This window comes from Dermacentor silvarum, chromosome 9 (assembly GCF_013339745.2).
Source record: "Dermacentor silvarum isolate Dsil-2018 chromosome 9, BIME_Dsil_1.4, whole genome shotgun sequence".
NCBI lineage: Eukaryota > Metazoa > Arthropoda > Arachnida > Ixodida > Ixodidae > Dermacentor > Dermacentor silvarum.
Genome location: NC_051162.1, coordinates 57,274,096 through 57,287,109, shown reverse-complemented (window position 1 = coordinate 57,287,109; position 13,014 = coordinate 57,274,096). Strand labels below are relative to the sequence as shown.

Genomic DNA, 13,014 nt, shown 5'->3' with positions numbered 1-13,014 from the left:
CAACAATGGCGGCTTTCTGGCAGCTAAATCATTTCGATTAGTTTCCACTTGCGTCTGTCTTTCTCTGCCTAAGCTCCCGTAATAGTTTTTGCCCTTATATTTGAACGTAAACACATATTCGACAATTTGTAATAGTTAATTCGCGAATCAAATGTCAATCTAACAGAAAGCATTATTCCACTCGTTTTTAAATTGCGAGTATTCCTGCGCTCCCTAATGTACATTTTTGGGGGATGGGGATTTAAAACCATACTTAAGAGCTCGACAAAATATAGGAAAAAGAACAGAATTTAACTTTGTATGAGTAGTCTTCGAAATGAATAGGAAAAATGTCATCCACTCAATTTTGCCAAGAAGGTACAAATTAAAAAAAAAAACTTCGTCTTCATTCCAGCAATGGCACGAACCAGGACGAAGTTTACATCTGCGAAGTTTACTTTGTGAGCCACCTGTACGGGTAGCTCACAAAGTAAGCTTCGCAGATGAAAACTGTATGGGTGGCTTTCCTTTCCTGATCTGTTCTGAATCTTCGATATTCCACACAACTATTTGGACATATTCAGTCTTCTGAATGCGTTCATTTTTGCTTGCCTTTTTAGTTAGGGTATCCTTGGTGTCGTATGTGAGCGTCCGCCTCTCTGACTTGCTAAATGCGTATGCGTAGTTGTGCTTTGTGATATTCTCAAATTTCCAGTCCGTGTCAGCTGACTCGCACACCACCTGGAAGCGCCAAGAGAAGAAAAATATATAGAAGGTATGAAAATAAATGATACACATATTCAGTAAAAACTATCATTTCATGACCACGATTGTTCGTGGAGCGAGCACTTTGGGTATATTCACTGTTGCTCAACCTCGCCATGTGCCGTGGTTGCGATGTACTTGTCCATGTGCACTTGCGCCGCAGAAGCGACTTTATGTTCCTTTTTTAACCATTTTGCCTTTTCGAAACTGTGCACGCTGGCAAGCTTTCCACCGTCGCACATCAGTGACAACTGTTCTGCAAATGCATGACGTCTCGTGCATCACTTCTTATCTGAGCGATGCATCGGCTATCTTTCGCAAAATGTATTTGAGTACCTACTTGAACACACTTGCTCAGTTTTACCTAAAATCTTGTTCTCTGGCTTATGCAAACTTCCGCAGCTTAGTAAATAGAACGCGCCAAGCTTTGAGGGGTGCAGCCAGCACGTCCAACCGGTAACGGCGTAATAAAGAAAACGTACAGGGGCATTATTACAGCGTTGTTTCCTCCGCTATATAAAAACGTAGTGCACTCCGTGATGTCCATGACACATGAAAGAGGACAATGAGAAACTTTTAGTTTCGGCAGAGTGTCCCCTATTATTCCCTGAAAATTTCACATGCCCTACATTTGCACACACTTTCGAATCGCGAAATCGTCGTGACATAACGACGCGCGAAAATGAAAGATAATAACGTGTAACTGTGATGAAGTGTGAAAAATACGCTGAAATAAAACTGCGCTATAACACGACTATATCAATTTGAGTCCGACATTGGAAGGTCTAAATGGGCTGGCACCCTACGCACTGGTTAGCCCATTATACTATGTCCTATTTTCTTATTAGCCTATTTTGAGCCACAGGCTGCCAATATAAGAGGCACTTCCGATACGTCAACCTCCGTTTCTACGACTGTAATACCTGGAATTTGCAATGCTTCCTATCTGATGTCGTTGGTCGCCCGCAATGGTTCCTTCCTGCCACACGAACTTGCAGTGACTGGCTAGCTCCTCAGAAAAAAGCGCTGTTAAATAACGCCATTCGGAATAATCGCACACGCAGAAAAACACACGGCGGAATAAAGAAAACGTACAGGGGCATTATTACAGAGTTGTGTTTCGTCCGCTATATAAAAACGTAGTGCACTCCCTGGTGTCCATGACAGATGAAAGAGACAATGAGCTACAAAAGGACTAGAAATTAATCCGGAGCCCTCCACTACGGCGTGCCTCATAATCAGAACTGGTTTTGGCACGTAAAACCCCAGAAAGAAGAAAGACACAAAGGAACTATTATACTGGTGCGACTTGACGAAAGTGCAGCTCTACGAATCAGCATCATCCAGTACCAGGTAACCGATATCACTTACAAGATGCATGAATCACTGATTGTCCCCTATTGTCTGTTGCCTAGCGGAGTGACTGAGGCCTATTTCTTGCTATTGGCAGCTCCAGATAAAATGGAATGCCATGAGAGTCATCCGTTCATTTGGCCGTTACCATGATGATGTTTGCTGGTTGAACTTATTACGGCGTAACATTGCCGCTCGGTGGTGCCAAAGCGGGGAATTGGGCAAACTAACATGCCCTATTCTCCATTTGTTTATTTCTCATGAAATATTACTTAGTGCATCACCATAGTTTTTGAGGTCCAATTGACACAAAACATTCTACCGTACCGAAATATCATAGTGGTTTAGAGAGAGAGAAACAACTTTATTGAAAACGGCAAGTGTAAGAGGAGTTTATCTCCCCTTCCTTAGATGGCGGCCAGGAGCCCTTGGATCCTAGCGGCATCATCAGAGAATTACATTTAGCATTTACACCTTTTACTGCGACAGCTGTCAGGTGCTACAAAGTGAATTAGCCTTGTCCATCCGCACGTCGATGCTGTTACAGCTGACCCCGACTGTTGTCGTCGCGGACGTGTCTTTGTCGTCGTCAGGCCCATTCGTCTTCTCCAGCTTCCAAGTTAGCCTAGGGCTAAGAAAAGTAAAGATTTCGTCCAACCGCCATTACTGGGATTTGAACGCCCGTGACTGCAGCAATGTGCACTTGTGACTTGGGCACGCTAGTCGCTCATCTGCTACGCCAAAAACACCACTCTGCAGTTACTACAATTAGCTTTTGTGTTCCGCACAAAGTCTCATCTGTGCAGACATTTCAGTAGGCAGAAAAAATATCCCTATTGATACAACGAATCCTGTACGAGAATTACAATGTGCGCATCGCATAGAAAATTTACTTGACAAGAAGGTGGCATGCTGGCGGGCCATTCAGTTTTCTCATGCTCGCGAAAACAGCGTCAATGTCACAGATAATAATGAGCCGTAGAGAATAATGATGATCAGTCTCAAACATGGCACTTACACGAAATATGATGCGCTCAGAGTCAGCCAGTTCGTGTTAAACGAAAATAAAAGCATCGACGGTGTCGCTAGCAACAAGGACGTCTAAACGATTACGCCACGTTGTTTTTCACATAGAAACTCACAGAATTCACGGCCGCGAAGTGCTCTGTATAGCCGCACTGCAAATGTATTGCGAAAAAAGAGACTATGGCTCAAACCTTCTAGGTGCCATAGCGTCAAGTAGCTCGTGACAAAATTACCATTCAGAGATTATAATAAACCTTTCACTTTTTCAAATTGTTTTTTTTCAAAATGATACAATATTTCTACGGCCCCACCCATCCACCACCTCAACCCCGTACCCTGTAACCACTGCATCCTCAATTGCAAGTTCCCCCTTCGTGGGTGAGCGCAATTACTTGAGGAGCGCAATTACTTAGCAGGCAAGCTACAAAAACATAATGGTATTCACAGTGGGACAAAACTGCTGTCGCAATAAATGAGTCCAGGGCGGAATGGTATTTATTGAGAAAAATACATTTTCTTACAGATTGCTTTGCATTCATTCTTTTATTAAATGCTTTCATTGTGTGATAATACAGTTATCATAAACAATACTTGTTGGTGAATCAAGAACAATTAGCATTGGATCCTTGCCTCTAAGCTATTGCTTTCTTCATTACAAAATATAGATCTTATACAGAAACATCTTTTCAGCTAATATTGGCTTTCGCAATCACGCGTGCACACTTTTAATAGTATTTATCGGTATCTTAGATTCATAGGGCATACAGTCTTCAAGTTTACCATGATTCGAAAACCCAAGAGGGCCTCTAGTATGTACTACCGACCAAAAAGTTTAGGCACCACGAGATCTCTAAAAACGCTAAATATTCGAGCAGCATTTAAAATTAGCCAATAAAACCGTACATCACAATGCTGTTCGTTTATACTAGTGGAGACTGGAAATGGGAATATCAGGCTGCGTTTTGAGGCTGCGGAGATATTCAGCTTTTTGTCAGATCGCTTGGCCAGGTGCGTAAACTTTTTTGGTCGATAGCACCTCCACTACGAAAGAAATGCTGCAACACGTAGTTATACTTCACATAAATTACAATTTGGAAGCTACGATTTGCTATATTACTAGTCGTGTTCGTTTCTCTCCATGTCAGTTAGAGAGGCAGGAGCGCTAACAACGCACATACGCTGGCTGGGAAGCTTAAATTTGACGCTTTTCAAGTGGCGATGAAATCACATCATGTGTTTCTAAATAGAGTGGAATAGAGTTTACAACACGTTCGTTTAATAATTTGAGAAATGACTGTTGGTGTTAATGCGCATCTCAGTACAACCTTAACTGCTTTACGGAAGCGTACAAATGTACACCATTGTGGCGAACTACCATTATCTGAAATATTTCATATAGATGCTTCTGACAGAATATTTCTAACCGAATACGCAATGGAGTATTCAGGGAGAGAACGTCGTCATGCAGTGGACATAAAATAGGGTGATGATGATGATGACGTGATGGAACTAAACAGTACATGTTTTACGCAAACCGTCGGCAACGAAGAAAAAAAGTTACGTAGAAACAGTGCTTGTAATCCTAGCACTGCTCAGCGGCTGCCGTCGTCTTACACAATCACGTAGTGACGTCACCGTGGTGACGGCACTACGTGATTTCTGTGCTGTTGGGTACTTTCCCACTCGGAGTAGCTTACGCAACCGTAATCTTTACTGGCAAACACAGGGGGGAGAAGGAATGGATGGATGGATGGAAACAACTTTATTCAAATCCGGCGAAGTTTAGCGACCCGGGCTCAGGTCTCCCATGAGGGGACTTCGAGGCCTTGCCTCCTCGCCGCCTCCCGGGCCCGCTGGACTGCCCACTCTTGTGTCTTGAGGTTGGAGCTGCGCAGAGCGGCGGCCCACTTCGACGCAAGAGCCCCCGGAGCTACTGCAATTTTCGCTGCTATAACAGGACACTCCCACAACATGTGTGAGAGTGTCGCTCTAGTTGCCTGACATAACTTGCAAAGAGCACTCGGGTATTGCGTGGGGAAAGTGTGCCGCAATCGCGCCGGACTGGGGAAGGTGTGTGTCTGCAGTTGTCGCCAGACGACTGCCTGGCAACGTTTCAGTTTGGGTAAAAGGAACGTGCTCCGCATTATTCGCAGACGTCATTATCATACGTTATACGGTTTGCACTTCACACGAGGGTTTCGAATGACGTCAATCCCTTTCGAAGCAGCTGCAAACCTAATCTTTACCGGAACACGTCAGAGGGTCTTCCTACTGTTCACACGCGCCTTTTCAAGAGAGAACTTCGTCATGGAGTGGACCTAAAATAGGGTGACGATGATGATGACGTGATGGAACTAAACAGTACAAGTTTTACGCAGACCATAGGCGAAGAAGAAAAAAAAGTCACCTAGAAACAGTGCTGGCAATCCTAGCACTGCTCAGCGGCTGCGGTTGTCTTGGCGCCATTATGGATAAATGCGAAAGCGCTGCGGCGACATGAACCGCTGCGAAAGGCGGCGCCACGTGAACTGATGAGGCAAGCAAACTGCTGCAGGTGGCGGCGCCATGGGCGCTGATGATGTTTGATCCAAAGCCACGGCTGCTCCATAGTTCTGGCTTACTAAAGGTGTGCCTACACTCTAATCTTGGTAACCTATAAGTATACCTATAAACACGAGTAACGAATAAAATAACGGTTACATCGTCCATCCTTTTGATGTTTTCATTATATTGCTCACGCTAAGGGTTACAATGACAAAACTGAGTGCGACGGGAGCTGTTTATTAGTTACTTTGATCTGCTGCCAGCATGTAACCTCTATATTGTAACCTATAGAATTTGAAGTAACCTTTAACCGAGACCCCACATAAGTAACCTTTAACCTAGACACGCCGGCGCCCATGTCGGCGCGCGGGCGCCGGCATGTCTCGGTTACAAGGACCGACCGCCATATAGGCGCCCGCCACCGTACCGGAGGGAGAGAGAAAAATGCGACGGTTGGGAAGCGAGTTCGCGGCTCACGTTCCAGGCAGTTCTTTTAGGAGGCGTTTGCTGTGCATGTGTGTTTTGTTGCTGGTTTCGCGCCAATTTTGTCGGTGGCAATGGCAGTGACGAACCGGGACTTGTTTGAGATAGCGTGTGGCCGCTGCAAGGATTCATTTTGTGACTGTGAGAGCTACAGTATCCTCAGTTCGACAAACATTCGCTGCGAATACTGTGACCACAGCCCCGGACCGCATGAAAGAACAGACGAACTTGGTAAGTGTTCTTGTATTGTGCTGGTTTGTCTGTGTTCAGTATATAATTAGGCTGCAGCTTTTCTTTCATCAGAGGAGAGAGAATTAAGTGGAAAAAAAGTAAGCAAAGGGGTAAGCAGCGATTCTCGCGGAAACGCATCGGTGTTTCTGCCACGCTCAAAAGGAAGCTTTAAGGCCCGTCCACGTTACCGGCACGGCAACTCGCCGCGCGAGTTGTCGGCACATTTGCTTCTATATATCTTGCGATTCTTTGAGGGATCGGCCATTTGTACTTGCTGAATGTTGTCTTGTGTAGAGCGCGTTCATGAGGAGGCTGTTATTTGCAAGGAAGGTCCGGAAGCACCGGGCAAGAAAAAGTGCAGATTTAGTTGTGTCGCCGGCACCCCGCGCAACTATTACAAATGAGGACGCTGCTTTTGAACTACAGGTTTGTTCCTTAACGTCTTTAATCAGCATTAGAAGCAATATCATGCCAAGTCTATTTATCTGAGCATGAAACCGTGCGAAACAACGGGACAACACGAGAACTCGGGCACGTGGTGCTGTTTATTTGTGTTCGCTTCTGGCTGTCCCGTTTGGCGCTGTTTCACGCTCAGATACGTACCAACTGGCCCGCCTACAATCCGTGTTGCAGTCTATTTCTTTGTATACATTCTGGCCAGGGAGGGGCGCTGCCATTTATGAAAATAATTAACTTCTTTCCAGGCCCTAAGCTCCTCAAGTATGACTGGTGCATCACTTGACACGGACAGAATAAGAACCCTGCTCACGGTGATCCTCCCAGACTGCCGCAATAGACACCTTTTTGCTGGCAGCAAGCCGAAGTGATCACTGTCTCCACATCTGGATTCCAACGGTCACTTATTTTTTACCTTTTGACATATTATGTTAAGAACCTAGAACATCCATTTGCGTTTTACCGAATGCTTGCTCTCGTGCATAAAGTTGTGCTACCAGGAGACAAGCTAGTGAAAGGACTGCCCGTCTGAAGCGTCTCTTTGCGCTCCTAAGCAAGAAAAATGTCATCTAGGGAGAAGCTCTGTTCTCGCTGCTTTCCATGTTTTTCAGCAACTGTGAAGTGAACGATAAAACAACATATGTGATTTACTTCAATGCTGCTAGCTCGAAAGGTGGGAGAGGCTTATCCCATAAGCAGCTATTTTTTTCACGTCATACATTGTTTACTTCTAGTCACAAGCAGTGCATTTACTTGCTCTAGTCATTTGTTCCCCTCACTTGTGGTGAAGGCTGGTTAATTTTGTTTTACTTGTGTATTTAGAGGCCTCAGAAGTTCTTATAGACATAGGTTAAGCATTTAATTCACCCACGTAGATGGTTCTGTTTTGCAAAAACTAATGCACTCTTATTTCCCTTCATTGCTCAGTGCTAGCAGATCGGTATACAGGGTGTCCCAGCTATCAACGCAGCACGACTTAAAAAAAAGGAACGCTGTTACGCGAAGCAAACCTAGTCCGTATTGTTTCCAGTACAGTGGAGTAGCCGCCAGTATTTTTTTCGTTATTGAGATCTAATTAGGTAATTGTAATTAATTACCTAACCCGAGAAGTACTGTCCTAATTATCAAAGTGTAAATGAGAAATGTGTAGAGTACCCTGAAAAACTACCGATACAACTTTCTGTTGCTCAATACGTGCTACATAAATGTGTTTTTCCGAGTGTGAAAGAAGGCCGCGAATACACGCAGAACTACCGCGTGACTGGCCGCTCGAGGCACTTTGCGTGTATTCGCAGGCTTCTTTCACTCTCGGAAAAAGACTTTCATGTAGCACGTATTGATCAACAGAAAGCTGTATCGGTAGTTTTTCATGGTGCTCTACAATTTTCTCATTGATACTTTGATAATTAGTAGAGTACTTCACGAGTTAGATAAATAATTTTATTACCTAAATAAATCTCAGTAACGAAAATATTACTGGCGGCTACTCCACTGCACCAGAAACAATACCCACTAGGTTTGCTTCGCGTAACACCGTTCCTCTTTTTTTAAATCGTGCTGCGTGATAGCTGGGACACCCTGTATGTCCCTGCGCTTGTGCAGAAATCTAGTATTGCAGTTATCAAATAGCATAAATTGTGATATGTTTGTCATTTCACACAGTTGTGGTTCGATGACTGTATATGGGAGGTCTCATGGATCGTATTTTTTGTATTATATCTTGTTGAACAAAATACTTGTAATAAAGAATTTCGTACTTGAGAGTACTCCAACTTATTTCTCGAGAACATTCACAGAATATTAACCGGAACAGCTTATTACAAAGGCTCAGGTGCATAGTTAGGAAATGAAATACTGACATTGCCTTCAAGTACATTTAAACAACTCATTGTCACCATATTATTTCCAGCAGCGCTTTGTAGTATGCTTTTGCTCGCCTGAACTTAATTACGTATTATAGCCAACCTACATTACTCATGAAGATGTTGCTTCCCAGTGTGTTTTTCTTCATTGAGTCTGTACTTCAAGTAATTTTGTGCCTTTGGAAGGTGGATTTTTAATAAATAGTGGCTTTTGTGCACAAGTAACATTCTAGGAACTGGAGACAATTTTGGCTTCCACATAATTTGGAGGGACACTAACTCAGAGGCACTATATTTTTGAAACCTACAGCTGAGTTATAAGGGCGGTCAAGCAGGGACTGTACCCCAAAGACTATGTTAAATTTAGGGGTTACTTCAGCAATTTATTCAGACGTCTTTATTGTGATTGCGCTATATTTTTATAGCTAACCTATAAATATATCACCACGTCATGATTCAAAACGTTCTGCATCTCGAATGGGGCCAACATTGTGATGCCTGTCAGTTGCCTCTGATTTCTTTTCACCACAGATTGTCATGCAGAAGTTTGAATTAAGGGACTGAAAGAAAAATGTTTGTGTCAATACCAATTCGAGCTAGTTATGTGCTCTCTTCAAAACTTTAATGAAATGCATTGACAGTGGAAGTCTCTTCTTTAGTCCCACAATTTAAACATAACATCTGAGGTGATTTAAGCATACCAATCTGAGGTGAAACATATCAGTCAAACAGCAGGCATGACAATATCGGCCCAGTTCGAGATGCAAATACTTTGCAGTGGAACATTAGAAATTTTCTAGGTTGGCTATAAAAATAGAATGCAATCAAAAACAAAAATATCCCCATAAGTTGCTGAAGTAACCCCTAAATTTAACACGTCCTTTTTAGAGGTTACATTTGCTTTAGAAAATAGAAGACTACAGCGTAACCTCTGAAGCTACATCTTTTTTAAGGGTAGCAAGGTACCTTTTATTTTATAATGGTTACAATGTACCTTATAAGATATTGGTTACAATGTACCTTATATTTTGTATTAGTTACAATGTACCTTATAATATATTAGTTACAATGTACCTTATAAATGTGAATTTGTGCACCTATACTAAGGGTTACCCAGCTAAGGGTGTAGTACGAGCCCGATTGCACAGGTCTCCCGTAATCACAGAGACGCGCTCGTGCCACGGCTCGCGCGTTCGTCGTCGTCTTCTTCCACAGCGGGGCGAACCTGACAGCGACCGTCTTACGCGGACGACGGACGGACGCTCGGGTAATTTTCTCGTCGGGTAACCATACATTTTAAAAATTGAATTCTGGCGTTTTGTGTGGCATTTCTGACTTCATTGTACCTCGTATAATGCAAACACAATTAAGTAAAATCGACATTGTAAAAATATGTTACTTCTGTGATGTCTTAATGTTTTCAATCCTGGTTCTTTTTATGCTTGTATCTGACCTTTTACTATGTATTTTATATATACAAACACATTTAAATGAAATCGACAGTGTAAAAATGTATTACTTCTGTGATGTCTTGGTGTTTTCAATCCTGGTTCTTTTTATGGTTGTATCTTACCTTTTACTATGTATTTTCTGGTGTCTACGTGTTTCTTTTTTAAGCAATGTAATTGTATATGATGTTGTGACATACGTAATTTATTATTTCATTTCTTTAATGTATTGGTATTATCAAGGGGCGAAAACCATTTCATAACTTTATATTTACGGTATTATGTGTTATACTTCTTGGCAATTTTTTGTTCTAGTCCGAATTGTCTTGTAAAGAATTCACTGGCCCAGTCAAGCTGTCCAAACCAGCTTTTAGCCAATGAACCGCCCCGGATTTTGTTCTTTGTCGGAAATAAATGATTTGATATGATTTGAAAACCACGATATGATTACGAGGCATGACATAGTGGGCGACTCCCAGTTAATTTTTACCACCTGGAGTTGTTTAACGTGCACCAAATGTATGGTACATGGGTGCTTTTTTTTGCATTTCGCCCCCATCGAAAGGCGGCCGCCGCGGCCGGGATTCGATCCGGCAAACTGGAGCTAATCAGCTCAACACCAAAGCCCCTACCCCACCACGGCGGGTTAAGCAAGCAAGACACACACAGGCGCTCCACATAACGGAAATATACAGCGCAACTTTTACGCAGACCGCAAAAAAAAAACATAAACACAAGCGCCTACGGTCCGCGTAAAACTTGCACCTTTTATTTACATCATGTATCAGTACCAACTGGCCCATATATCTGCTCTTATCAATGTGTAACCTAAGTTTACACATCACCAATCTCCTACTGTTCGTAGAAGATTTTTTATGAAGCACAACATTCTCAGAGTAATCTCATTATTTGTTCATTCATCCGTCGTTATGGAGCGGCACGTTGGACTTCCAGATTACAATAGGCGCCACCACCAACGACGAGCAAACACAACGTTGCCGTAAAGCATAGGATAAACAAAGTCCTCACAAGACATCAGTCTACAGTGTGCAGAAAGCATTCAACAGCGCGACCGGAAATGCACGGTGAATACTTGGAACGTACAGAGCATGATGCCATGGAAAGCGCTTCGGCAGACTCACCGAGACGGGATCGCCGTATCTGGACGTGTTGAAGTCTTGGCAGGGTTTAAATAGCGCAAACTCCTCATCCACGGGCGAGACCGGGTCTGTAAAGTTGGGCTCGTAGTATCGTCCGGCGAGGCTCAACGACAGGGCCAGGGGCATATACAGGCGGAGAGCGTTGACCTCCTCGAGCAGGGTGACGGCCTCGAACTTCCCGAGCGTGCGAATAAGCATAGATTCCGATATTAGGAGCGGGCGCGTAGGCCCACGTACGCCGGCGCATGTCCCTGGTTGACGGTTAGCGCTGCCTCTCCCGCGCTTGCACCGATTGGTTTAACGGTGTTCTATATCATTCCTCAACATGCGCAGATAAGTTTTGTGCCTGTCTTTTGTTTTTTTGCGCTACTTTGCGACCCTTAACTTGACAGTCGGCGTTTGTGTTGCCAGTTTTCGTCCTCTTGTGTCGGTGTCTGCATGCTTAACTCCTTTCTAACACGAATTTTTACCAACTAAAGCAGCTTTCTGTCGTTCTAAGCTTCACATAGACACATAACGTTAGAAAACACATTTTACTGCAGCTGCATTTTGCTACAATGAAAAAGAATCGGACAGAAGAATTTACTTCTGTAATGGCGTGTAATCTTGTTTAATGAAGAGATGGGCTTTAGATAATAGGTGGTGTTTATCAAACATAGCATAACTCCTACTGCTTTCTAGGCACTGCTCTACTAGCACACTATCTTTCCCCAGGTCGGGAACGTGTATGATGCATGCATGCATGCGACGCCCGTGTGCATGCGTTGTAGTTCACGTTAAAGAACCCCAGGTTGTCAAAATTAATCCGGAGCCCTCCGCTACGGCGTGCCTCATAATCAGAACTGGTTTTGGCATGTAAAATCCCAGAACAAAGAAGAAGAAGAAAGCATGCATGCATGCGCTAAAATGTTTTATTAGTAAAGTGTTTTTGAGTACAGGCCCCTTTCTTGGCGGCGCCAAATACCTTTGCGCACAGGGCTTCGTGTCAGGCGAGAGTAATGAATTTTATAATAGGGTGTAGCGGATCCTTTTTTGCATTGCGCGCAGCAGAACTTCGACGAGCGAAAATGGAGCATTAAAAAAAGTAATCTAAGGCACAGCAACATAATTGCTTTTTTGATTCGTATTTCATCAATAGGCACAAGTCTGATTACTACAGTGCGTATAATAAATTGTTAGATGTTACGCTCTGAATTCGACCTCGGCTGACCTAGCAACGAGACGGGCCTCTCCCTAGCAATGAGATGCGTTTGTGTTGCGCCTGCGGGCTGCAAGTTCGGCTACCGGTCTAAGAAACAAGAGTGATTTCTCCCTTAACCCTCGTTTTTTGCGTGAATTGAGTGAAAGCGAATGACTACGATATCGTTAATTCTTTTTGGTGGCTCCTGATATGCGGGAACTGGGGTCGAAGGTGGTACAATGCGGGAGCCGTCGCTGCGATGGATACGGCGAGGTTCGTTTGCACCTAGGTTCGTTAACGCAAAACATTTGCGTCGAGTTTGGGTCGTAGCACTATTTCCGTGAAATAGCACCGCCGATGCAAACAATAAACTTCATTTGTGTGTCGCGCATGCGCAGTGGCGCCGACGCGATTTCTTTGGGGCCGCAAAATCTTCGGGGCCCCCTTTCGGAAACTGTCTATTAAGGCAAACCTCCCAAACTGCATCTGTGGCAGCGTCCAATTCAATTTGTCAAGTAGTGAAAAGA

The 13,014-nt window shown here is 43.7% G+C and overlaps 1 protein-coding gene across 1 annotated transcript; it reads right to left on the bottom strand.

The window, feature by feature from the left end:
• Positions 1 to 462: 462 nt before the first annotated feature.
• On the bottom strand, positions 463 to 11,505 carry LOC125939827 (uncharacterized). Its single transcript, XM_049655286.1, has 2 exons — positions 11,290 to 11,505; positions 463 to 720 (listed from the first exon to the last, which is right to left on the bottom strand). Exons 1-2 carry the CDS (start codon positions 11,503 to 11,505, stop codon positions 463 to 465), a joined length of 474 nt encoding a protein of 157 aa, XP_049511243.1.
• Between the last annotated feature and the right edge of the window lie 1,509 nt (positions 11,506 to 13,014).

Coding starts and splice junctions, on each gene's coding strand:
- LOC125939827 (XM_049655286.1), bottom strand. CDS start 11,505: ATGCTTATTCGCACGCTCGGGAAGTTCGAGGCCGTCACCCTGCTCGAG. Junction 721..11,289: donor GATACGGCGATCCCGTCTCG/GTGAGTCTGCCG, acceptor TGGCGCTTCCAG/GTGGTGTGCGAGTCAGCTGA.